The 24,752-nt window shown below is 41.5% G+C and overlaps 2 protein-coding genes across 2 annotated transcripts; one reads left to right on the forward strand and one right to left on the reverse strand.

Annotated features, from left to right (window-relative positions):
- Nucleotides 1-349: 349 nt before the first annotated feature.
- Nucleotides 350-2,410, forward strand: birc5b (baculoviral IAP repeat containing 5b). Its single transcript, XM_088993250.1, has 4 exons — nucleotides 350-475; nucleotides 1,424-1,533; nucleotides 2,044-2,161; nucleotides 2,245-2,410. Exons 1-4 carry the CDS (start codon nucleotides 350-352, stop codon nucleotides 2,332-2,334), a joined length of 444 nt encoding a protein of 147 aa, XP_088849376.1. The 3' UTR covers nucleotides 2,335-2,410.
- Nucleotides 2,411-21,161: 18,751 nt separating this feature from the next.
- On the reverse strand, nucleotides 21,162-24,731 carry neurod4 (neuronal differentiation 4). The gene is made up of 2 exons (XM_088990927.1): nucleotides 24,555-24,731; nucleotides 21,162-23,642 (listed from the first exon to the last, which is right to left on the reverse strand). Exon 2 carries the CDS (start codon nucleotides 23,633-23,635, stop codon nucleotides 22,562-22,564), a length of 1,074 nt encoding a protein of 357 aa, XP_088847053.1. The 5' UTR covers nucleotides 23,636-23,642; nucleotides 24,555-24,731; the 3' UTR covers nucleotides 21,162-22,561.
- Between the last annotated feature and the right edge of the window lie 21 nt (nucleotides 24,732-24,752).

Below are 24,752 nucleotides of genomic sequence, written 5' to 3' on the forward strand. Positions count from 1 at the left end.
TGACGTCGGTTGTCCTTTAAAAATGTACAGTTGTCACTGAGAAACATCTTCTCATCCATTGTATGTAGACTGTATTATATTTTTACTTCTCATCATCTGAACACTTTCGGGACAAATATATACAAAATGAAATGCATACATCTACCCAAAAATACCAGAAAAAAAAGTCATCTGCGACCCTTGTGATGAATTGAGTTGGCTGAAGCTCATCTTAACCACGCCCACTCAATCATCAGTGTTAATTGAAAAGTCATGTGAAGTGGCCAAATGTCACCTAGGGGAGTTTGTATGTGTCTCAGTTGGACGTGGGCACCTGAGTTTGGATGAAATCAACTCTTCTTTTGGACAGATGTCCAGCATAGAAGTTCTAATGGGTCGTCTTAACTCTTACGATGTCATGTACAGCAGTAATTTACGGGAGCAAACTTTTGCTGACTGGCCCTTTCGTGAAGATTGCAACTGTACACCTGAAAAGGTAAGATAGCTTATTGTTCTCATGATGTTGTCACTTGAAAAGGAATATCATACCTGTCAACTTATACGTTTTGACTGTATTTCACACGTTTTATCATTTCAAATATTGTACGGTGTACTAGAACGTTTTTACGGAGGAAAAAAAATATGGATCCATATTACAAAGATCATTTTGGCTCAAACCAGCAAAAGTAATCAACTGTATAGAGTATGTATTTTTTTATTGCTGCGTACGGTCGGTTTGATAAAAGCATAACGTGTGCATGCGCTGCAAACTGTATTTCCGCTTGTTAGCGTTTTTTTTTTATATTTTCAAATGTACGCCGTGCTCCAACCTTCATACGGGAATTATAATAATTTATAAGAGCGGCTATTAGCCAAGGTTGACAGAAATTTAACTTGAAAATGCTTCTCGGGAGTTTATGAATCCAATGCAAATTGTGTCTTTCGTTGTTACAGAAGGATTGTATATCTGAGTGACACTGCAGTTTAATATATGTACATGATCAAATTAATTGCAGTAAAAGTACTTTATACATGGTGAAAACCGCATGTGATTTGCTACAGCGCAGGTACCAGATTTGGTTTCACTCCAAGAGGAGTCGAGTGCGGAAGGTCATGTGCCTGTCCACATCTCCTGATTGATGGGCTGGATTCGCATTCTGACACTCGACATGGCATTCAGATTTCATAATTGAAATTTTTATTTCAAAAAATATAATATAATTGAACTGTTACTTGAATTCGTTATGGCATAAGCCTACTTTGCAATTTCATCTCTGACTCATGAGTAGGAACAAAAGTGGAAAAGCAAACAAGCAAAATACCTGCCCTTTTATCATACTCTTATCAAACAGCGTCATCTAGTGGAGGTTTGCCAGAGTTACATAATAAACAACACCTCCGTTAATGTTTTACTATTACGACTGTAGTTTTTTTTTGTGAGCAGATGGCCAAGGCTGGCTTTGTTCACTGCCCCGGCGACAATGAGCCAGATGTGGTTTGCTGCTTCTTCTGTCTGATTGAGCTGGAGGGCTGGGAGCCTGACGATGACCCCTGGTATGTCCTACAGCGAATTCTGATTGGCTCGAGATGTACATACACTTGTCACTTTCGGATCAGTTTTGCAATGCACATTAATATCCGCATGGATTATATCTTCAAATTTTAGCAAGCACCGGACTAAAACATTTCACGTTTCAGTGAAACCTATCATAGCTGATACAAGAGTTAAGGAATCTGTATGGTCACTGTTGAAGGTATTTGATAAGTTTGCAGTTGTTTTATTTAATTTGTAGGAATTCCCTATGATTGACAGTAGGGCATGCTAAATATCCGTAATGGAAAAAAAAATACCACTTCGGCCCCACATAGTCTTTTAATTGAATTTACAAAAAAACACACCAGCTGATATTTTATACAGGTTATCATGCCCATGAAGACGTAAATGGTCATAAAGTTGGGGCTGCTCATTGTTTTACAATTTACATTTTTTAATGCTTTTGAATTACCTGTGTAATGCTTTTCTAAAAGGTCTTTTCAGATCTCAAATGTTTATTTGAATCCCAGGTTTGAGCACATAAAACGCTCACCTAAGTGTGCATTCCTCCACCTGAAGAGACACTTTCCTGAGCTGACATTGGCTGAGATGTTCCACTTGGAGAGTGAGAGACTCAAGATCTTTGTGGTGAGCGATTGTGAGAATTGATGTCTGACTCATCTTAAGGCCGCGCAGTGTTTCACTGACTGCTTTTTACCCCCCAACTGTAGAGAAAAGTTTGCCACAAGAAGATGGAACATATGCGGGAAGCGATGGACAAGGTCCTTGTAGGCTTTCGATCACAATTGGATTGCATATGACCATTTTCCATGATTTGTATTTATTTTTAAGTTTGACTATGTGCTGAATAATGTTTGACATATAAATAAATGTTATATTGTGGTGGTATTTGGTGTGACTACAAAAGATGTTTTTCAGCTTCACATTTACATGTGACAAACAATTGGAGCTCCCTAACTCAACAAATATTTAACAAAACCAATCCTAAATGAAAGCATACATTGAGTCGGTTTGACAATGTAGTCTATATTACCTCCTTTCAAACCCATACTTAGCATATTCGTGAACATGTAGCCATCTTTAACATCCCTTTTCAAAGCTTGACCCTGGACAGATGGTGCAAAACCCCTCCCTTCCAAGACCAACTGTTGCCTAAGTAACATCTGTTACATATGGAAAGACCGCGTACTGAACGGACCCGTCACAGCACTCGCCGAACACTACCGGGAGCACTTAGCATGATGACGCTAACGTTGCAAATGACAAGCATGCTCATGTTAATACAGTTGCTAATCTTCATTGCTATGTTGCAGCTCTCAATTTAGAATGTGGGATTGTCAAATTTTATCAACTTTTTTAAAGCGGTTGTCTTCTGATCAAGCCTGACTGTCGCTCACTGCGGCAGGGTTGACCAAAAAGGATTAAAGCAACACTATATCTCTTCTCTGACCTTCACTTTTCTGGATGGATGTCTAATGTAACACTGGCCACTCAGCCCAGACCAGATGCTTAATTCCCTTTTATCTGCTTTGACATGGGCAAATTTAAAATGTTTTTTTTTTTTTTTTGGGTGGCGGTGGGAGGGATTCCAGTTGACAATTGTTACGGTGGAAGTAAAGTCTGTGTAAACTCTCTCGTACAGGAGTGGTCCATCGATGAAAATGTTTCTTCGGACTCTGCTATGATAGCAGAGTCCGGCACCGCCATGTCTGGACAGTAGGGCCTAAACTACCAGTAAGACTTTAGTTTGCTGATGAAGTTTCTTGTATAAGAAGCCAAACGTACGACACCTTCAAAGAAGTACAGATGACGGCTGAAGAAACCTTTTCATCGATGGTGGAAGTACAGTGAGACCTCAACTTACGAACTTAATTGGTTCCCAGACAGAGTGTGTAAGGTGAAAAGTGTGTATCTAAAAAAAAAAATTCCCATAGGAAACCATTAAAATGGGAATAATCCATTCCCGGGTTTCCATAAAATATACTTTTCAACTAAATAAGCCTTAAAACTACACACAACATACCTTATTCTATGTATAATAAATTGTATTGTAATGAAAGAAATAGACTGCATTGTATCATAAAGTCACTTGGCGTTGGAGGTCAAAGGGAATTGCTGTTTGGAAAGAGAGACGCATTACATGACGACTGTAATTGAAGAAATAAACTGTGCTGTAAAATAAAGTTTTATTTACCTTTTTGATGGTCGATGGCTTATGGAAGAAGAGTCACCTTCCATAAGGACTGTTGGTAACTTAACCTCTGGTGCTGTTCGGTCGTGTGCTTCCGCCGAAGATCACTCCGCCAGCCGTGGTGGGTGTGTATTATGAAAATAGTGCTTATTATAAGGTTTAATTTTCATAAATTTGACGTTTGTAAGACAAAAAGTTTGTAAGTTGAGGTCTCACTGTAAAGTCAAAAAACGATTTCAAGTAGATGCTAAAAAATCGGACTTTTGGGACTGATCACGGAGTTTGGGGGATTATCACTGATATCACTGAGGCAATAAATCGAAGAAACGTGCATGTTTACTCTGTATTGGGCCTCTGCCATTTGCCGAATGATCGGCCCCGGCATGCACATTGCAAAAATAAACAACACTGACACCAGTTTAAATTAAATCAATTGAGGAAAAAAATAATTCTAAGAAATACATACATCCCCACGGAGATTCATGTGGCGGATGAAAAATGCATGCATGGCCAGACAATCAGATGCAAAGGGATTTTGCTAATACTGTATCTACTTTGTTCATCAACCATAAATGCTTGCGAAATGCTTGCCGGCAGTAACCTCAACTTCCTGTCTCCACATATTGCTCCTTTATTGTCACACACCGGAAGCGAGCTATGTTGTACAAGTGATGATGATTAATTTGTCCGCTTTTTAAATGTAAAGAATGTCACCTGTGCCTGCCGTAGTCGGGTCCAGTGTAGCTCTACAAATTCAGCCTCACCTACGTAAACTGTTTTCATTAGCTCCAGTTGCAGTAGGCATGGCTGCAGTGTATTTGTCATGTTTGCTGAGCGCGCGCGCGCTCGTGTGTGTGTACGTGCGCACGCGTACGCGCGGCCACAAGTTCACAGTGACGTTGCATATTCGTGATTATTCCCGAAACCTACGGGGAGGAGATGGTCATTTTCACTTCTGCTCATCGCCTTTACTTTTTTTCGCCACTGTGAACGGGGAAACCACTCGCACACAGGATCTCATTGTTTACAGCCGAGACCGGCTGCTAGCATGGCGAGCTAATGGCGAGCTATCGGCCGCCACACATGATTCTGATTCTCATTAATGTATTTCTGAAAATTAACACATTACTAGAGTTTGTATGGCATAGTATATAGAGCAACGGTGAGCAAATCTTTTTGAATTTTAAGAGGCGGGTCAGGTCGGCACAAGATACAGTAGATATAAAAAATAATGAGAACAGTGAAACAACCGCTAAGATTTTAACCTCATTGTCGTCAAATGAGTGGTTGCTAGCTTTTAGGTGCAAATGTACTGCCGATTGAGGCCCACTAGTATTATCCCTGCGATGTTGATAAAGTCTTTTTTTGAGAATTTGTTGAGTCTCCCCAATGTACTGCTCTTTACAATTTTCATTCTTACATTGTATGGAATAAACTACATTACTTTGTTTTTCATTTGGTAGCCTATCTTTTGGATGCACTAATTTTTGCCTTAACGTGTTTATCGGTTTGAAATAAGTAGGAATTTTATGTTGCCAAAGGACTCTTTGTAATTTTTCAGAAACTCCTGCAATGTATGGTACTGCTACTCCTCTCCTTTTAGAATCTGGAGAATTATTGGTTTCGTTCGCTATTCTTTCTTTCTGACATTTGTTGAATGATCACTGAGGGTACCCACAGTTAGTGAGTGCTCTCCTGATATGTTTTGACTCCTTTTCTCGACCTTCAGTGCTAGTTGGTATTAGTTTAGCAGCTGTGTTATGGCACTGTATGTTTTCTGTAAGTTAATGTGTGGAAAGATAGTGCAACAATATATTTTTGGGTCACTCCATAAGACATTCTATGACTGTTCTGGCCTCAGCCATTCATTCTGGCAGAGCCAGCCTCTCAGCACAGGACGAAGAGATATAGAACTGACTGGTCAGGAGGACCACCTCTGTTCTGGGCTGCTTCCTGGACACTTTGGAAGAGGTGGGCAATGGGAGAATGCTAGCCAAGCTAAAAGCTATAGGATGGAAAGACCCTCAAAGGCCACCATGACACCTCCTTCAGCCATACACTGATGCACCCACGCTGCAAGAAGGAGAGGTACTGCTACCTGTTGTGACGATGGCTGTCAGGCTATTGAATCGTCAAACCTGAAAACCCAAACTCACCCCACTCACCAATTTTTAATCTGCTTACACTTTATAATTTATAGACTTTTGTTTTTTCTATTTCTTCTTTATATAATTTTGCTGCTGTAAATTTCTCTTGTGAGATCAGTACAGTAAAGGGTTTCTGATCTTACAGTATATATTTTTTTTCTTCCATAGAATGGTATTGTGACTTTTTAACCATGGCAATCATATAACTTGGAAAACTATTTTGTACTGAATGGTTGAGGGCATGGACGAGGAATTTCTGCCTCCGGTTCAAAGGCCTTTTGCTCACAGAATGTGTTGCTCACATATAAAATGGGCTACTCTCAGTGCTTTCACGTCGTGATATGAGGCTTTTTTTCCTGTAAATACATAAATTGCAGATCTGAATATCGATTGATCAGGCAAGTTTCATTAGCCGATTATCGATTTTTGCATACACAGCAAAATATCTGCTGATCCAATTCAGGCAATTAGATCTCTGCAGATTCTAATGACAATGCTCTGTGCCCACCTGAGTCTAAACATAATCTGATTAAATGTCACATTTATAGAATATACCAACCAACTAACTAACAACCCGTTTGTATTCATTTCAGGGTGCACCTATAATTTTGCCAACACCTGCTGAAAATGACATCCGTTGCCAGGCGGGCTCAGCTTGCGTACATCACAGAACCAAACCCAGTATACAGGTGAGTTGTGATTGGTTGTATTGTGAGTCCTTGGGCACTGTGACGTATTTTTCTTTTAATTGATAGCAACCATCAAAATGGGTGCCGCCTGAGAGTGATAAAAATGGTTGTCTTATATGGTTAATACTGTATTCTGCAATAGCCCTATCAATCAGAGTACCACGTTTAAACCAGTGGGGGGTGCTTAAAACAAAGGTAAATTTTGACTGGACTTTTAAATGTTGAATTTCCATTGGTCTTATTTCCTTCATATCCTCAACCAATGAACCCACTGTTCTTTGGCCAATGAGTTTGGCTGATGCTGACATGGTCAAGTGAAACAAATACAAGGCTGACGTCTGGACATAGAGGCACCTCATGACAGGAGAATTCCCACGCATGGATCATGCAATATGTTTACAATGATTGTGAATGTGACACTAATCTGTCTGTGAAAATCTATTTTTCATGAGGGTGCCCATGGCGTTATTTGGGGCAGCACAGATGTTGAATGACGGGCTTATCTGGCCATGGGAATACCGCAAACGTGTTAAATCGTTTGGGTCATCACCGATCCTCAGATGCCTGCCTGTTTCAGGTTTGCATTTTTTAAAATTTGGGGGTGAGGAAGGATTCTGTGTGAGGAAAGACTATTTACAATTACTACAGCAAAATATTGTCTCCAGCACCTATTTTGCACAATTCTCCTAGCACACCAAGAAAACTCTCTAAAGCTTGACTGAAATGATTTCTTCTCACGTTACTCACAAATGTACTTCCTGTGTAATATGAACCTGTTTAATTGAATACAAAGCAGTATTATTGTGATGTATGAATGACATCATTACAGGTGAATTTGACCTTCTGACATCTAACGGAAGATCCTGTTCTCAATTACAGTTTTCAAATGACCGATTGATTTCTTTTTCCACTGTTGCTTCTCGAGCTGAGCTAAAAGTTGCTGTGAACCGCGAATACGATTAACCTCCTCCAAAAATAAATAAATAACAAAATAAAACTTGTCCACTCAGCCACATGTATGCGGTTTCTCATCTCATCAAGTGTATCAGCAGCTGTGTTAGATTTGTCATTGACAGCCAGCAGAAGAGGAGATGCCTACAGTAGATGATGTTGTACATGTCCAACGGAATTCACAGTTAAACATGGCTGAAATTACCTGTGACGTGGCGTCATTGAGGAGTGGGAGGTCAGCGAAAACCCACTGTTTTACACAAAACTTCAACCATAGAATCATTCTTCAGAGAATAGCTTGCAAGGCTGATGAACAATGCTGCAAAAAAAAAGAAAACTAAACAACCCAGCGTTCTTGCAAAATGCAAGGACAAAGTATACACGGATAAACAGTAGCTTGTCAATAAATAGACATAGTGTTCCGTTTAGTTGAGTGATTAGCATGCCAACTTCACAGTGCAGAAGTCGCAAGTTCGAGTCCCGCTCCGGCTTCCCTTTGTGGATTTTGCATGCTCTACCCGTGCTTGCGTGAGGTTTCTCCGGGTCCTCCGGTTTCCTTCTACATTCCATAAACATGCTTAGTGGGCTGATTGAACACTCAAAACTTGTCCCTAGGTGTGAGTGTCAGCACGAGTGCTTGTTTGTTTCTGTGTCCCCTTCGATTGACTGGACACCAGTTCAAGGTGTTCCCTGCCTACTGCCCAAAGACAGCGTGGATAGGCTCCAGCACCCACTCATCCACATTGTGATAGCGGATTGGAAAATGAATGAATAAATAGATAAGAAAAAAACATGTCTGATACAGAAAAAACATCACAAAATGAAAAGAAAGAATTCAATAGTTGGAGGCAGGCCCATGAATTATCCGACTGACATGACAATTGAGAAGCCCTTAAATCACAGGTCGGGAACCTATGGCTTTTTTGATGATTGCATCTGGCTTGCCGATAAAACTAAATACATATTCTCGCTTTTTCGCTGTTCATTTCCTGTTTGGGTGGCAGTTGGCAGAAAGCGCAATTTTGATTGGATGATACTGGCCGTTGTCGAAACAGGTAAACACCCCTTTTAAATAAGCCCGACGAGTAAAAAAAATGACAAGCATCGTACACTACACAGGATTCGCCTTTGTGGAGAGATATGGTTCTGATTCTAATGATGAATTAAACAATACCATCGATGAAACAGTCGATTGTCAGTGGCACTTTGACAAGCCGCATGCTAACATTAGCATCAATATACTTCTGCGGGAGACAGCAGAAAGCAAGTGCGGAAGCTAATGATCCGTGTGCAGGCTAGCTAGCAGTACCTTCGCGTATGGACCCGGCAAGTTCACTTTCATTCCGATCATTTAGCTCACAGGTGTCAAAGTCAAGGCCCGCGGGCCAAATCCGGCCCGCCACATCATGTTTTTCGGCCCGCGAAAGCAAATCAAACTAGTTAAAGTCCATGATGATTGCTAGAATCTGAGCCAAAATGTCATATTTTTGGATGTCAACCACAATAAAAGTCATTATTCTTGACTTCAGATTTGAAAACGAGTTATTCATTAATTTGCTGTGTGCTCTATATGTAATATTTGAAGGGATTTAAACATTGTAATGGGTTCCCCAAATTCATAACGGCCCTCGAGAGGAAACCATAACTACAATGTGGCCCGCGGCAAAAAATGACTTTGACACCCCTGATTTAGCTAGATTTTTACCAATCATGAAGAACGGAAAACCATTCGTGTTAATGGTGAGTACTATCACAAAGTTATTTTAAAGGACAACCGACATCACTTTTTTTATTCCTAACTGACATCAGAAAAACGTTTTATAGCGTCTAAAACACGCAGTATGATATTTTTAGTCAAATGCAAAACACCAATAAAAATGACTTAAAGTGTCCAAAAACTACTTCAAATTGAACCCGGAAGTGGCCAGTTTCAGAGGGTCCCGCTCCCTTGTTCCTGGTGTAACGCCAAGACGCAAATAGTTCTGAAGAGGAAAGCATACATGTTTGCAATCGATTAAAGAATTTATTCCGGTCATTTTGATGCATCTGGAGAGAAATGTAGTGACAAACTCTTTAGTATTCACAGTACCGAAAAGAGGCAGAAGAGGGTGACAAAGTTCCGTGGAAATTGTATCCTGGGATGTTTTGTAAGCAAACATCAAATGCACAGTAGAAGTCTTGGCGCAACACACAACAATTCACTATCATGTTATTTATGTGTTTTCCTTCTAATTCCGCCATCAACACGGATCAACCTGAAGTTTTCAGACCAAATAAAGTACCACAAAATGCATTGAGGTGATGCAAGGTATGGCCTTTCTCGGTGAGGGGCGTTCCTTCAGTGACGTAGGGTGAGGACTCGTCACCACCTCAAAAACAAGACTTCCAGAATATTCAGCGCGAGTCTTAAAATGTAAAATATAGCTATAAGCGGTGGAATCTTTGTAAAATACGCTCAGTAGAAGTCATTTGAAGCGATTTTACAAATTATGGACACAACTTGTCCGGAGATGTCGGTTGTCCTTTAAATAATACATTCTGACATTTTGTTGAAAAGTGTCCGCGGCTGCGTGCATGCGTGTTTGCATGCATGTGCGTGCGTGTCTGTGCGTGTGTGTGTGCATGTGTGTGGCTCTCACAAAAATATGTATACAGTAAAGTCTCGTTATATCGATATTCAAGGGAGTCCGAAAAAATATCGATATAACCGGGACTATCGATATATCTGACCCTGTTTGCATGTAATTTTCTCCGTGCGTGCATAGAAATAGTATCGATATAACCGGGACTATCGATATATCCGATATCGGTATAACGAGACTTTACTGTATATATATATTACTTTTATGGCTCTCTTAGTCAAAAAGGTTGCCGACCCCTGCCTTAAATAGTAGTCGTTAGATTAATATTTGGCAGCAGGTGTGCATTCTGGAGGGCAGCCCCCTGCTGGAGACACACAAGAACAAACGTATGACACAAAACCAAGCCAATAGATGCATTTCATTTGGAACAACCCGCAGGTCAGACAACCAAAAAGATGAATAACTCGTTTTTATAATTTCGGTGACAATGTCTTTTAATGTACAGTACCCAAGGAAGATAGATGTTTTTTTTTCTGGTGAGGCCTTTAGTGCCACCTTTGTCTGAGGTATGTCTTTTTGCTTTCAGTGACCACTGCAACCATTTTAATTTCATCTCACTCATCTTATTTTACCACTTCAAATGAAGTACAAGATGAAAGGAACCAGCGCAACATGATTTGATCACCATCATGCACAGTAAGTTCAGACTTTTTTTGCACAATCCTATTTTATGTCATGTCTTGAGTTTATTATTTTACTTTGTTCACTGTTTTGTTAAGTGCTATGGACCAGCTTCAGCTGTTGTGAAAGCACTATATAAATCAGGATATATTGTATATTGTATCTTTTAGAACATTTGAGAAAGTAGTCGGCATCATACAGTACACACTATCGTGGGAACCATTGCTCAACTTTTACATGGGGCACAAAAGCAAATGGTGCACATAAAATTGTGGCAGCTAAGATGGGGTTTTGAGGTTTGACAACAACATTTGAAATAATGAATTGGCCTTAATGAAAGGATTCATACATTATGCAAAATGGAGGCCTCCTATCTCCGATGTTATATTAGGTGAGGTTCAACCTTTAAGAGACACCACACTGCGTGATTTGTATCTGCTTTGTGATTGATGCTTGAAAGACTGCAACTTTTGGAATTAAATTGAAATACCTCTATTTACTTGTGGATTGTTTCCCCTCTGCTCTTCCAAAGCAACAGCATGCAATGTACATTGCACCACTGTGAAAAGAGCCCCCCGTGTCGGCCACAATTCATTAGTAGCCATAAATGTGATTTAATAATACTGGCTGTGCACACATTAAACTGGCAGCGGTTTTAGTTCTTCCTGTTATAATTGATATGCAGTGACAAAAGAACTGCGCAAATGGCTCAGAGTGCCGTTTTTCCTAATTAATCACTCGCGCTAAACAAACGAAACAGTAATAGTGCAGCAGATGGACAAACGGACAGATGTTGCCGGCTGAAAGTTTACAACCTGGGCCTGCCGTCAGGTCCATCTGTTGCTGATGAAGCGGGTTCCTCCCTCTCCCCTCCTCCGCCGCCTGTGTTTTCCTATTCTCCTGCTTCTCTCATCAGCATCTATCACTGCACCCTTCTTCTCCCGAGCGGCCCCATTTAACCTCCCGCCTGACCTGCTTTAACCCTTGCCAGACAATTAGCCGCTTATTGTCACTTGTGAGCACGAGCTCAATTATCTTACAATTTGACACTATCCTTGCGTCTCAATAGATTTTATTGATATGGAGTACAGTACTGTATATATACCAGATGATGGTTCTGCGCTTGAATCCAAATCAAAGCAGCATTATGATCATGCTTTGAAGAATAATTCTTACACTTTATGTTACCATCTTACAAAAGGGTACCATTTTAAAGCTGCGGTTCTCAACCTGGGTTAAGATTTAAATTCAGTTTTCTTCGTTGTCAACATGTGACTGTTGTGATAATATGTCATACAATAAAAATAAGTATAATAAAATGAATGAATGAATACACATACCTTTCTCTTGAAATGGTATTTACTTTTTTCTGTTTTCAATGAATATCTTTTCTTAAATTGTATACATTTATTTTTTACTCATGAATGGTTATTGTGCATATTAACTGGTTACGTTGGGTACCTCTAAAAAGGTTAAGAACGACTGCTCTAAAGTGTTTAAACTGCAATAATTACGTATGCTAAAGCAGCAGTTGCCGAATAACAAATACCTTGCTCTCCAAATGCAACCTTCATCACCAAGATCAGTAGCTGAGTCCGCAGTACCATTGTAAGCCAGTTTAACATGAATTGCATTTTGAACATTCACACTTCACTTACATAATGTTGCAAGAAAAATTCTTGAAGGATAGATTCAACTGTAATAGACTGAAAAGTTAAATAAAAAACAAAATGAAAAAAGAAACAGTTCCTGAAGATACACATCAAAATGCAAGGCAGTACTCCCCTTAAGAGAAAACTGCAATTAATTTGCTTGCCTTTTTGAGTGAAAAAATTCCAATACACCTGCTGCTAGGTCAAACATTATCACAAACCAGCGAAAATACTAAATAATGCAGCACTTCAACTAGTCCATGAAAAAATCAGTCACACGACAGAATTTGCAACGGTCATTTAAAATACATATTGGTAGATATAATAATAGATTACAAACACCAAACCATTTCATTGTTGTGAATATTGTGAAATCTGTTAACACCGAATTCTGCTGACTGCTCACTGCAGTCAGGCAAGTTCCCGAAACACTTCAAATGTGATTCCATTAATCTCCATGGAAAAAAAGAACATTGTATGTCTTTTTGTATGAGCAAATTAGAGTCCCACTTAGAGTTGAGTGTGTTTTTTTTTTGTTTTATCAACTGATGTTGAACTTGACTCCCAAAGGCCTGAACACTGCTGCAGGGAGGGTGTCAGTTCTAGTCTTGTTAGATCTCAGCGCAGCATTTCAACAAATTTCTCCATAACATACTGTTGGACAGGTTGGAAATGTAGGTGGGATTAAATAAAACAGTCAAAAGGTCTGAGTCCTTAATGGCAGCAAATGAGTCTCTTTGTAACCATTGGAAATTTGATAAAATGGCCATGGCACGTGGGGTCTTGTACACCAGAAAATACAGTACAGTGATACCTCGGTTTACAAACTTAATTGGTTCCCAGAAAGTGTGTGTAAGGCGAAAAGTTTGTCTGCCAAACATTTATTTCCCAAAGGAAACCATTAAAAATTAGAATGATCCGTTCCCAGGTCCCCATAAAACATAATTTTCTACTAAATAAGCCTTAAAACTAAACAAAATATACCTTATTTTATGTAGAATAAATGTGCTATTGTGTTGTAATTAAAGAAATAAACTGTACTCTATAATAAAGGCGTTTTATTTACCTTTACTAATAATACACTGTGGTGTATGGGGTGTATGGGAGAGGTAGTACCTTTGAGGGAGATACGGTCGCAGCTGTATTGCTGATGCTTTATAGCTGGTTGATCCCTAACTGGTCCTCACCATCACCCAGCTCCTGTCTATGGCTCCAAGTATCAGAGGTTCTGCGGCCACACCATGGCAAACTGCTTCGACCGGCAGGCTAAACGAGACAAGGGTAACCAGGGGGGCTCCGGAACTCCTGGTGAAGATCTTGGAGAGGAGATAGGCACCACCAAGTTTAATTGCCTACTGAAATGTCATGATGTACAAACAGTCAGGATCACTCATGCCGGATCGGCCGAGGCCCGGAAAAACAACGACCGCGCTACCCACGACGACCGAGAGCGCTGGAGATCTCTGACTGCCCAGACGTCCATCATGGCACCCCTACGGCCTTCTAGGCCATGGGATGAAGTGAAGTGAAGTGAAGTGAATAATACACTTCATTTATAACCGTCGTTGAAAACTCTCAAGGACACTTTACAGTCACAGGATATTTTCTACGGGTGAGCAGCGCCAGCGTTCACTCAACCCGGAAGTAACAAAGTAAAAAAAATATATATATATATATATATATAACATATAATGTGACAACACAAAGATACAGAGAAGACACACAGAAAGTGCTCATTCTTCAGCACTTTCTGTCCCCTCTTTGTGACCTGAAGCAATTCTAGATGGAGGAGAGGATCCTTTGTGATGGTCGTTAATATCGTTGCCTCTTGATTATATCTGAGTGAAGTTGCTGTGCTTTCTCGACGATAATACCCTGACTCACAATGTCCCCTGCTAGCTGCTTTTCATTAATCCAAATCAACAGAAGTCTTTGAACCTCTTCTGTTGCTTCCTTGTAACTTCCTTGTAATAACTTCCTTGTTCTTAAGGATGGTAACAATGGTCGACTTAGCGTACTGGTACTGGGGCGCTAGGTCACACAAACGCACACCTCATTCGTGTTTTCCGATGATCTCCTTCTTCTGCTCAACCGTAATTTTCTTTTGTGTCCTCTTCGGCTTAACGCTAATCTGTGGTGGGGTCTTTTTCGGTCCCATAATAGCAAAAGTACTCCACGCAATAGCAAACCACGTCTGCAGTCAAAGGGGGGGTGGAAAACTAGTCCGCCAGCCACGGTAGCGCTGTTCGACCGTGTGGTTTGGTGTTCATCCGCCAAAAACTAGTCTGCCAGCCACTGTGGCACTGTGTGGTTTGGTTCGTCCGCCGGAAGCTAGTTTGGATTGGATTTGCCTTTATTAGTCTCACAGTGGAGAAATTTGTATGCCAATATTATATTCTCGCGAATTTAATGTTCGTAAATCGAAACGTTTGTGAGCTGAAGCGTTTGTAGACCAAGGTATCACTGTATATCAATGTCTCCGAACAACATCAGTTCATGTGATTGTATTGTGTCACTAAGTAGAGTAAACGATCACCTCGATGAGCTCAAATTTATTTGGGTTCTTAATATGTGAAGCTACTTTTCTGTTTGGGAGTATGTGTAGTGTGGATTGGGTTGGATTGGATTGGATTGGATTTGCCTTTATTAGTCTCGCAGTGTATATAGTGTACGTGTAGTTCATGCAGTGTAAATGTGCTCCACAAATCAAACTGATTTGCTTGATTTATGAGCAACAGGCAACTGGTTACTGCTACGTCTACTTCAAGCACCACAAGATTCAAGCAGATGACGCCTGCCTTCCTGTTTGGGTGTTCTCCCCTTAGCCCTCTCTCCACCCCCCACTCCTTTTTTCAACTTCTCCCACATCGCTTGCACTTGCTCAGCCTCTCAGACACCCTGGCCCTCCTACATTCGTGGTTTTTGTGCCCTAGTCCAAAAGAGACCTCCATCTGTCCCCACACTCGGCCTATTGTGAAGTGCCAAAGCCCGGCAACTTCCACAATGCAGTGGGCGGGCTATGGGGGGGGCTCAGGGTAAACACGACAGCATCCAGATCCCATTAGAAGCTCTTTAACTTCCACACGCTACTGCTGTGGGAGAACCCTGGGTGGAGAAGGCCCACCCCATGTCCTCTTGCACACAATGTCACTTTTTGCATCCACCCAGAGGTAATGAGTCTGCATGTGAGCTTCTTAGGATTATCCACGAGCTGCTCTCAAATATCTTTCCTTTATGAATATGACATAAAACCAAGGGCAAAGTATGCGTTCCTCTTCCAAATTGTAATGTCACCATCATGTCTTCAGTCTTTCGTCCACTGCCTGTGTCGAAAACTTCTCAATTTCGGGGTTATACGCCCTCACATCCCACTTGCGTGCAAGCGTGTGACCCAAGAGGAGGGAGGGGGATCACTGTGTTGGGCCCAGTTTAAAGTCTGAGGGATTACTCGCGCACAGACACTGATTAAAGCCTTCCAGCCTCCTATGGCCCCATTAATACAATCTTAATCACAATGCTTTATCCCTCAATCTAGCTCCTATGGATCAGGGTCTTTTCATTTCAGTGGGCAGCCACTGTTGTTTGGCTCATGGATTAAGTATGCGAGGCACACGCAAACTCAGATATAAGCACAAAAGATGAATAGCAAGCTTTGTGACCAACTTGGCGAAGAGTTGAAATTTGAATGGTTGCTTTTGAAATGTTACAGCTTCAAGTAGAAGATTTGGGAGTTGGGGTAATAAGCGTTTGAGATTTTCATGAACAGTTGATTTAATTTAATTTCATTTGGACTTTTGTTGTTTCATTCCATTAGAAGTCCAAGATGGCACCCGGGTAGGCAGCCGTCAGCAAGTGTTCTCACGAGCCTTGCTTTTTTGTTTGTTGTTGTCGTTTTTATGTTTTGTTTTGTCACTTTGAGTTGTCATGCAGAATGGATACAGATTTTTTTTCAGAATTTTTGGCAATGACATTTAGTAAGGAGGACACTCTGCTGAGCGGTTGCGCCTTTTTGACAGCACTAATATGTCAGCACCGTTTTTGATTGGGCGGAATGTAATGGGCAGCATTTTCACAGCCCCTCTTTGTTCAGCGGAAAGGTCAGTGCTGTTGGACAGTCTTCAGCTGGATGGATGCATGGTTTGAGGAGCCCGCAATGGAAGAAAGGAGCGTCAGTGCAGAGCGCCGGTGCGTTTGTGGAACTGCCGCGGCTTGGAATTGAAGCGGATTTACATGTGACAGGAGATATCAGACACTCTCTTTTTGTCAATGGATGCTACACCTTTGTGTTTGTTTTAGGTTGTAGTAGACGTGCACATTCCACCATGACGTCCCTGATCCATTGGTGAAAAGGATGCCTTGATCCTCTCCTCTTTTATCTAGAACTGCTTCCTATGACAAAGAGGGTGCAGAAAGTGCTTCAGATTGAATGACTGTCTGAGTCTTTTGTGTTGTGTCACATTATTTGTCATTTGGGTTTTTTTTTGGCGGGGGGTGTTTTAACTTCAAGATGGCGCCACAAGAGTGGCTGCCTTGACAGCACGTCCTGTATTTTGTCTTTCTACTTCTTTCTTTCCTTTCCTCTTCCTTTCATCACTTTGCTGCTGTGAAATGTAAATGTCTCCACTTTGAGATGAATAAAGGCTAATCCAATCCAATCCCGTATGTTTTAAGAGTGAGTAGTTTTATTTATTTTTAATGGAGAATTTGCTGAGTTCAAGTTTAAAATAAAAGGATGAAATGTTTGTAATAAAGTTAGGTAAATTACAACTGCTCAACCTTCCCTTGTCTGTACAGACCTACAGGAATACCAAAATCAATACATTTAAAGTGAACCCCAAAAGCTCATGGATGACATTAAACAAAAGAGCCAAAGTGTTTGGTATAATTGCAGTTTCGTTAACATAAAATGTCTTTTTTTTAATTGCATTTTTATTTTGATTTATCCATTCATTTGTATTTGTTCGTTTTGGTGAATCGTAACAACCTTGCTATGAGCAGATATCTGACATGACATGACCCAATCCTTTTCGTAGTCTGAGCCACAGGTTGCCCTCTGCTGTCACCACAGCTGAGGAGCTTTAGAGAAGCTTGCTTTCCCCTCCGATTAGGATGCACAAGTTCAACCTGTATGCGAGGTCACACACGAGGAGTTATTATGTACTAAAGAGAGCATTATATTACATTGTTGGTAATTCAATGCATAGCATCGACATATGATTCATACAAAATGCCATAAGCGAACGACATTAATTGGCACATATGCCAAGTTGTTGGAGGCTTTTGCACAACATATTTGACATTTTTTTTCTTCTACTTGTGGATATGCAAGTGAAAAAAAACATTTGTCTGAAGGCTTCTTGGAAACAAAATGACGCTTATATCGTCTTAACACCTTGGACTTTGTCTCGGTCACCATGGTAATCAAAGATGTTTTGAGCAGTGGCTCATTTGCATGAGATGGCACCGCCCCCTGAAAACCAAGTGGTTTCAAGTGTGCTGTAATTCGTATTCTTTTGTCTAACACTTGGAAATAGTTTTAAATTGTGAACAAATGTCTCTTTGAATAATTGTATTTGGTCAAACGCACGACTGACTCCTCAGTGTTCTAATCTTCTTCTGCTTCTTCTAATGTTCTAATGAACAACTTTTACATACATTGTGACTGTAAAGTGACCTTGAGACTTTTGAAAGGCGCTTATAAATGAAATGTATTATTATTGTTATTATTTATTATTATTATTATTATTATTATTATTATTATTATTATTATTGTGACAAACACATTTGGAAAGGGGTGCATGGATCTTAATGCTATTAATTTTTCTTGTATTTTCATGTACAGCATTTGACATTTGCACATAAAAATCATTGAACCATTTTAAAGTCATCAGTTCCCATATTTTAGTAAAACCAGTGTGCAATTATTATATATTATATAGGTCAGTAACAGTGGTTCAAGTGAGTACAGAGCTAGAGCTACAATGATTATAACTGGATGCTGTTCCACAGGGTTGTGCAAAATCGCAAAGAAACACGATCCAGTTATACAGTGACACCTCAGCTTATGGACGCTTTAGCTCACAAACTTTTCGCTTCACAAACATTAAATTCGCAAGCATATAGTATTGACTAACGAACTAGTTTTCGGCGGATGAACCAAACCACACGGTCGTACAGCGCCACTGTGGCTGACGGACTAGTTTTCACCACCTTTGTTTGAGTGCAGACGTGGTTTCCTATTGAGTGGAGTACCATTTGCAGTTATGGGACCGAAATAGACCCCACCACGGGCTAATGTTAAGCCGAACAGAACACAAAAGAAAATTACGGTCGAGCAGAAGGAGATCAACGAACAATACGAACGAGGTGTGCGTTTGTGTGACTTAGCACCCCAGTACCAGTACGCTAAGTCGACCATTGCTACGTGTAGCTAAAGGTGTTTCTAGGTTGTCTTAGCAACGGTCTCAGGCAATAGAAGAGGTTGAAAAACTTCTGTTGATTTACATTAACAAAAAGCAGCTAGCAGGGGACAGTGTGAGCGAGAGTATTATCGCCGAGAAAGCACGGCAACTTCACTCGGATATCACATAGAGGCAACTACATAAACGACCATCACAAAGGTAAATAAAACGACTTTATTATACAGTACAGTTTATTTCTTCAATTACAATAAATTGGCACATTTATTATGCGTAAAACAAGGTATATTTTCTGTAGTTTTAAGGCTTATTTAGTAGAAACTTATGTTTTATGGGGACTTAAGAACAGATTATTCTCATTTGTAATGGTTTCTTATGGGAAATAAATGTTCGGCAGACGAACCTTTCGCCTTACACACACACTTTCTGGGAACCAATTAAGTTTGTGAGCTGAGGTATCACTGTGTTTGGGTTGCTTATTAGAGAGTAAATGCTAGGGGGAAGGAACAGTTTAAATGCTAGATTTTGGTGCGCATGGATCTGTAGCGCCTGCCTGAGAGGAGTAGCTGGAAGAGGTGGTGGGCAGGGTGCGGAGGGTCCAGTAGGATTTTCCATGCCCTTGTTTTGATTGTTGCAGTGTGCAAGTCCTCGAGAGTGGGAAGGGCGGAGCTATTTATTCATTTCCACTGTCCTAAATGTCCGTTGAAGTCGTATTTTCTCTATTTTTGTGGCGGTCCCGAACCAAACCGTGATGGAAGATCACAGAATGGATTCAATGACTGCCGTGTAGAACGGTCGGAGATGCAGGCCTTGGAGATGCAAACTCATTGTTGCTAAAATCAACTTTCCTATGGGAAGATGATTTCCATGCTCCATGCACATTCTACTGTCAAGGTTTCTTCCAATCGATCTGATCGTGCTGTATATCCGCATTTGAAGGACTAATCCATTCATGCGGCAAAACAGCACAAAGAGGGTGTGCGCCAACTGACTCTCTCAGTACTTTCTCACAGACCAAATATCAGCCCGTGTGTGCAGCTATGTGTCCCTCCTATATGCCAAGACTGACACACAGGAGCCGAGAGGACAAAGTTGTGAATGAAGAGCAAGGACCCCGGTCACCTCTCGTGCCCTCGGCCTCCCTTTCCCCTTCTACGTTTTTCCCTCAGCACACTGCTCCCCTTTTCTCTTCGCCAGCCCGCTCGCATGCTCTCACTCTCCTCTTTCTCCCTTCCCAAATTGGCCCAGCTGTCCATCACCCCCCCCCCCCCTCTCCAACCCGTAGTTCCCCCAGCTGTCTGCTCTCCCCAAACGAGAGAACCCCGCAACAATAGAGGTCACAGGTCAAGAGAAAGAACAGGCTGCACTCACAATAGACCAGTGGCGCCCTGTAAAACAATCATTCCTTTTTCCTCCCGCAGCCTTTCAGTCCTGTTGCCAAACTGGAAAAGACAAACCTTTGGAGAGCAATCTGAAGAGGGGGAACATTCTTTTCGACAACGGCCTTCGAGGCACCTTCCCCGTCAACAGTCACTTGAAGGAACGCAAGTATCAACACTGTCGAACGCAGCGAGCGCGACGCAGCTGCACTCTGCCACCACGTTCTTTGTTCACCTCAAGAGCCATCAAGTGCCTCGCCGTGCTCATTAAAGTCAAAACTCAGCCTTTTGACATTAGAGAAGTGATATAAGTGTGTTCGGAACTCAGCCAGATCATGCACGGCAGGTCTAAAAGTACAAATCAGGATGCTGCAGACTAAAGTCTCTTGACTTTGCGCTCTTTGGGTGCCATTCCGTCCAATATGGAAAAAATATTATATATATATATATATATATATGTGTGTGTGTGTGTGTGTGTGTGTGTGTGTGTGTGTGTGTGTGTGTGTGTGTGTGTGTGTGTGTGTGTGTGTGTGTGTGTTTTTGCAGCTGAATTTTTGCCCCAAAGTGTTTTGGCAGGAGTTAGATGGGAAAATGGGACATGTGCGAGAAATGGCGAAAAAAGCCTGCATGTGCCATATTCACCTGTTCCACTTGCGTTGTTTCCCATGGCCCACAACAGGGTCCCGTGTGACCCTCTACTCACTGCAGAATGAGACAGTCAAGCATATCGGGCACACTCACACATCCTACGGCAGATATCCTGTTTGAACTCCACTAAATACGTATATTAATATATATTTTTAAAGTATGGTGAAATATGAGAAACAGCAATACAACGGGAAAGTCAGGGTGCTGCATTTGTTACCGCCACAAAATGGTGGGTGGTTTGTTTTCAGCTGTAGCAAAATTGTAAATTAGCTTTATTTAGTTTAATAGCAAAAGGATAACATCATATATCAAATGGTCAGACGGTACATTTATGTATCGTACTTGTGAAAATACATTTTCATTTGAAATCCCTTTTTCAGAAGTGAATATATCAGCATTTTTATAAATGGTTGTGAGTGAATTTCATTTGTGGGAGAAGACTCAATCAAAGAAAATTACACGTGGACGAACACAATATTGCTGTGGAAATGCCATGTAAGACAGTATAAGAATATTTATTCAATTAAGTGCGAAACAGTCAAATATGTACAACAATGACACCCCAAATTAGAGAAACCCCAATGAACGAGCACCCCAAAAAATAAATTACTTAAATACCGTATAGCTGCCAGTGACTTTCTAATAACAAACCAAGAAGACAATTAAACAAAACAGAAAACAGTGCTGAGTGAATGCATTGTTTTCTTTTAACAAGACGGTAACCAAATAAATATTAAATACAAATATAAATAAATGCACTGCTTTGCTTATGCCGAGGTGGTCAAGGCCTCAGTGCACAAGTCAAAAAGCATTAAAAGTTGGTTGTTTTGGTACCATTTCTTCTGACTGTAACTTTCAACAGTGCTGATCATCCACAATTCAGCCGTAGAACTAAACCGAATAAATAAAATATAAAAGATGGAAATCTATCAGGTAGATGAATGTAAGTTGATGGGTCTATCTGTGAAAGATGGCAAACCAATGCAGTCTTTATAACCAGGGATGGACAACTGGCAACAATACTCTGAATAGCCCCTTGAATTATTTTCCACCCACCCAACCCCCAGAAAAAAAACCAAAATGAATCTTCCCAAAATCGTGACAAATGAGAATATCCAAGTGATTAAAAAGAATAATTTTTAAGGGGAAAAAATTAAAGGGAATAAAATCCCAAAATTTTAATATGCAGAGTTGAGTGTATTTTTAGGTTGTAATATCACAAGCCACCACAAGATGGCATATGTCTCTTAGTTGTGTTTATATGGGGTCTCTACTATTGTGTGAGTAGGCCTGATCTTTTTGAAAATTCAAAATGAGATGAAGTACACACAAAGGCACTTCATTAATATAAAAAAATGAAGAAAACATTTTTTTTTTACATTTTTGGATTTTTACACACAAGTCCCCAAGGGAAAAAGCTAAGTTTGTCATCATTTGTTGTTGAGTGAGGAGAGATGCAAACATTTTATGAAAGCAGTGATGAATGAAGAGCACATATTTTGCACATTGCCATATTTAGAAAATAGCTTTTTTTGTCGTTAGGAAGTGCGCGGTCTTATGCCTCACCAGGAGCACTGATAAAAAAAATCGGGGCCCCAACCAGCATTGAAATTGCCCATCCCTGCTCTGTACAGTCATTGAAGGCCATGGAGAGACTGCTTTCACAGCAATGGTCCACCTGGGTCTTTTCACACGGCACCCATCTGAGAGGCCAGAAGATGCGAGGAAGTGAAGGAGTCAAAGGCCATGTCCAGGGGCAGCTCATAACGGGACGCCTGAAAGAGCGGATGGCCCTGATGCCCGCCATGTAGGCCGGCACTTGTAGACGCGGCGTAATGCTGGGATGGCAGGTAATGGGTGTGGTGGCCCGTGTGGCCGCTGTAGTTCCTCTCGGAGTCCTGCGGCGAAGGCTCCTGCTTCAGGACAAAGTTTCCACTGATGCTGAGGGGCGGCGTGAGGGGCCCGTCATACGGCGGGGTGCCGCTGCTGCACTCGTTAGGGGAGGGGTTGTCAAACGCCTGGCCCGCCTTGAATCCCTTCATGTGGAGGAGGTGGGATGCCTCCAGGGAGCCGTAAGGGGGGCTGGGGAGGCCCGGGGACGGGTAGCTGAGGGCATGGCCGACCTGACCCCCCGCCCCGCCCAAGCCGGGGCCTCCGCACTTGTCCTCCAGCTTGTTGATGAGTAGCGGAGCGGGTCCCAACTGCACGCAGCCGGCCACCAAGTTGCTGGTGGGCTGCGACAGACCCTTGCAAAGCATTTCCATGAAGCCGTGGCTCTCTGGGGACTGGCCGTTCTCCAAAACCTCCGACAGCGCCCAGATGTAGTTGCGGGCCAGCCGCAGCGTTTCGATCTTGGACAGCTTCTGTGTTTTGGAGTAGCAGGGCATCACTCGACGCAAATTGTCCAGAGCGTCATTCAGCCCATGCATGCGGGAGCGTTCCCTGGCGTTGGCCTTCATGCGGCGGGCGCGGAACCTCTCCTGGCGAGCTTTGGTCATCTTCTTCTTCTTGGGGCCCCTTCTTTTAGGAGCCATTTCTCCATTCGGCCCGCTCACTTCCTCCTCCTCCTCTTCTTCTTCTTCTTCCATGTCCTCACTGCCCAGCTCAGAGCAGGAGTGTCGGCCCGCCTCCATCAGAACGTGGTGCCCCCTCATCTCGGGGCTTTCCTCGCTATCCTGCGAGCTGCCGTCATCCTCCAGCCAGGTGAGGGAGCTCACCAGGTCGCTCATCTCGCCACTCTTTCTAAATGGCTTGGTCATCATTTTTACTCTGAGCAAAGACAGAAAAGTACACGCAATTAGTCTGTGAATCCACAACAACTTGGAATCACAATCAGAATATCTGCTTGGGTCCTTATTTCAGCACCACGCTGTGAACAGCTCTTTCATCTCTCGAAACGGCTGTCTGCGAATCACTCCAATTCCCGTTTTGAGAGGTTTTTGCATTGTAGTATGTTGAGATTAGTGTGGAAAGATGTGCTTTAAAAGCAGGAGGACATGTTTTTGCTGGGGTCGGCGAAGGGACGCTGTTAATCTGGGACACGACAGGATTTAGCCAGCAAATAACACCCAATGATTAAACGGGACAACATGAAAATCAACACGCCTCGACACATGTTGACCACTGTCTCAAAAACTCTATGTCAAGAATATATTTTGGTAGAATTTTTCTGCCAATGTATTTTGATTTTTGTCGCTGATTGACTACTTAGCATGTAATACAGTAAAGTCTCGTTATATCGATATCGGATATATCGATAGTCACGGTTATATCGATACCATTTCTATGCACGCACGGAGAAAATTACATGCAAACAGGGTCGGATATATCGATAGTCCCAGTTATATCGATATTTTTTCGGACTCCCTTGAATATCGATATAACGAGACTTTACTGTATTCAGTATTTTTTCTTCTCATTCCTTAATGCCAATATTACAGAAATTTGTTGCAATGGCTTTTGATTGGAATCCTCCAGATAATAACACACTAATGTGTAAAAATGAGACCGATTACTGAAACTCAATTGATACTGCAGATATTTACAATGACATTTTACACTTTGTTGATGACCTTTTATGGATTGCTGTAGGTAAATTATGTTATCCCTAAAATATTCACTGCACTCTTTCAGTATTTTAAGATCAAACTTGGTGGTTAAACAGAATTAAAAGGAACTCACCTGTTTGGATTCACGCTGTTCAGGTCAAGCAAAAATAGAAGAAATAAAAAAGAAAAGTCCAACTTTAGCGCGTTTGACTCGTGCGTGTGCTTGGCACTGTCCCAAACTTAGCGGGTCGTGGGGGAGCATGTAGACTTTGTCCCAAAATGACTCGAGCGGGATGAGATTTGTTGCCCTAAATCCCATAAGTCCCTCCCT

This window comes from Hippocampus bargibanti, linkage group LG01 (assembly GCF_051943395.1).
Source record: "Hippocampus bargibanti isolate YZ-2025 linkage group LG01, ASM5194339v1, whole genome shotgun sequence".
NCBI classification, from domain to species: domain Eukaryota; kingdom Metazoa; phylum Chordata; class Actinopteri; order Syngnathiformes; family Syngnathidae; genus Hippocampus; species Hippocampus bargibanti.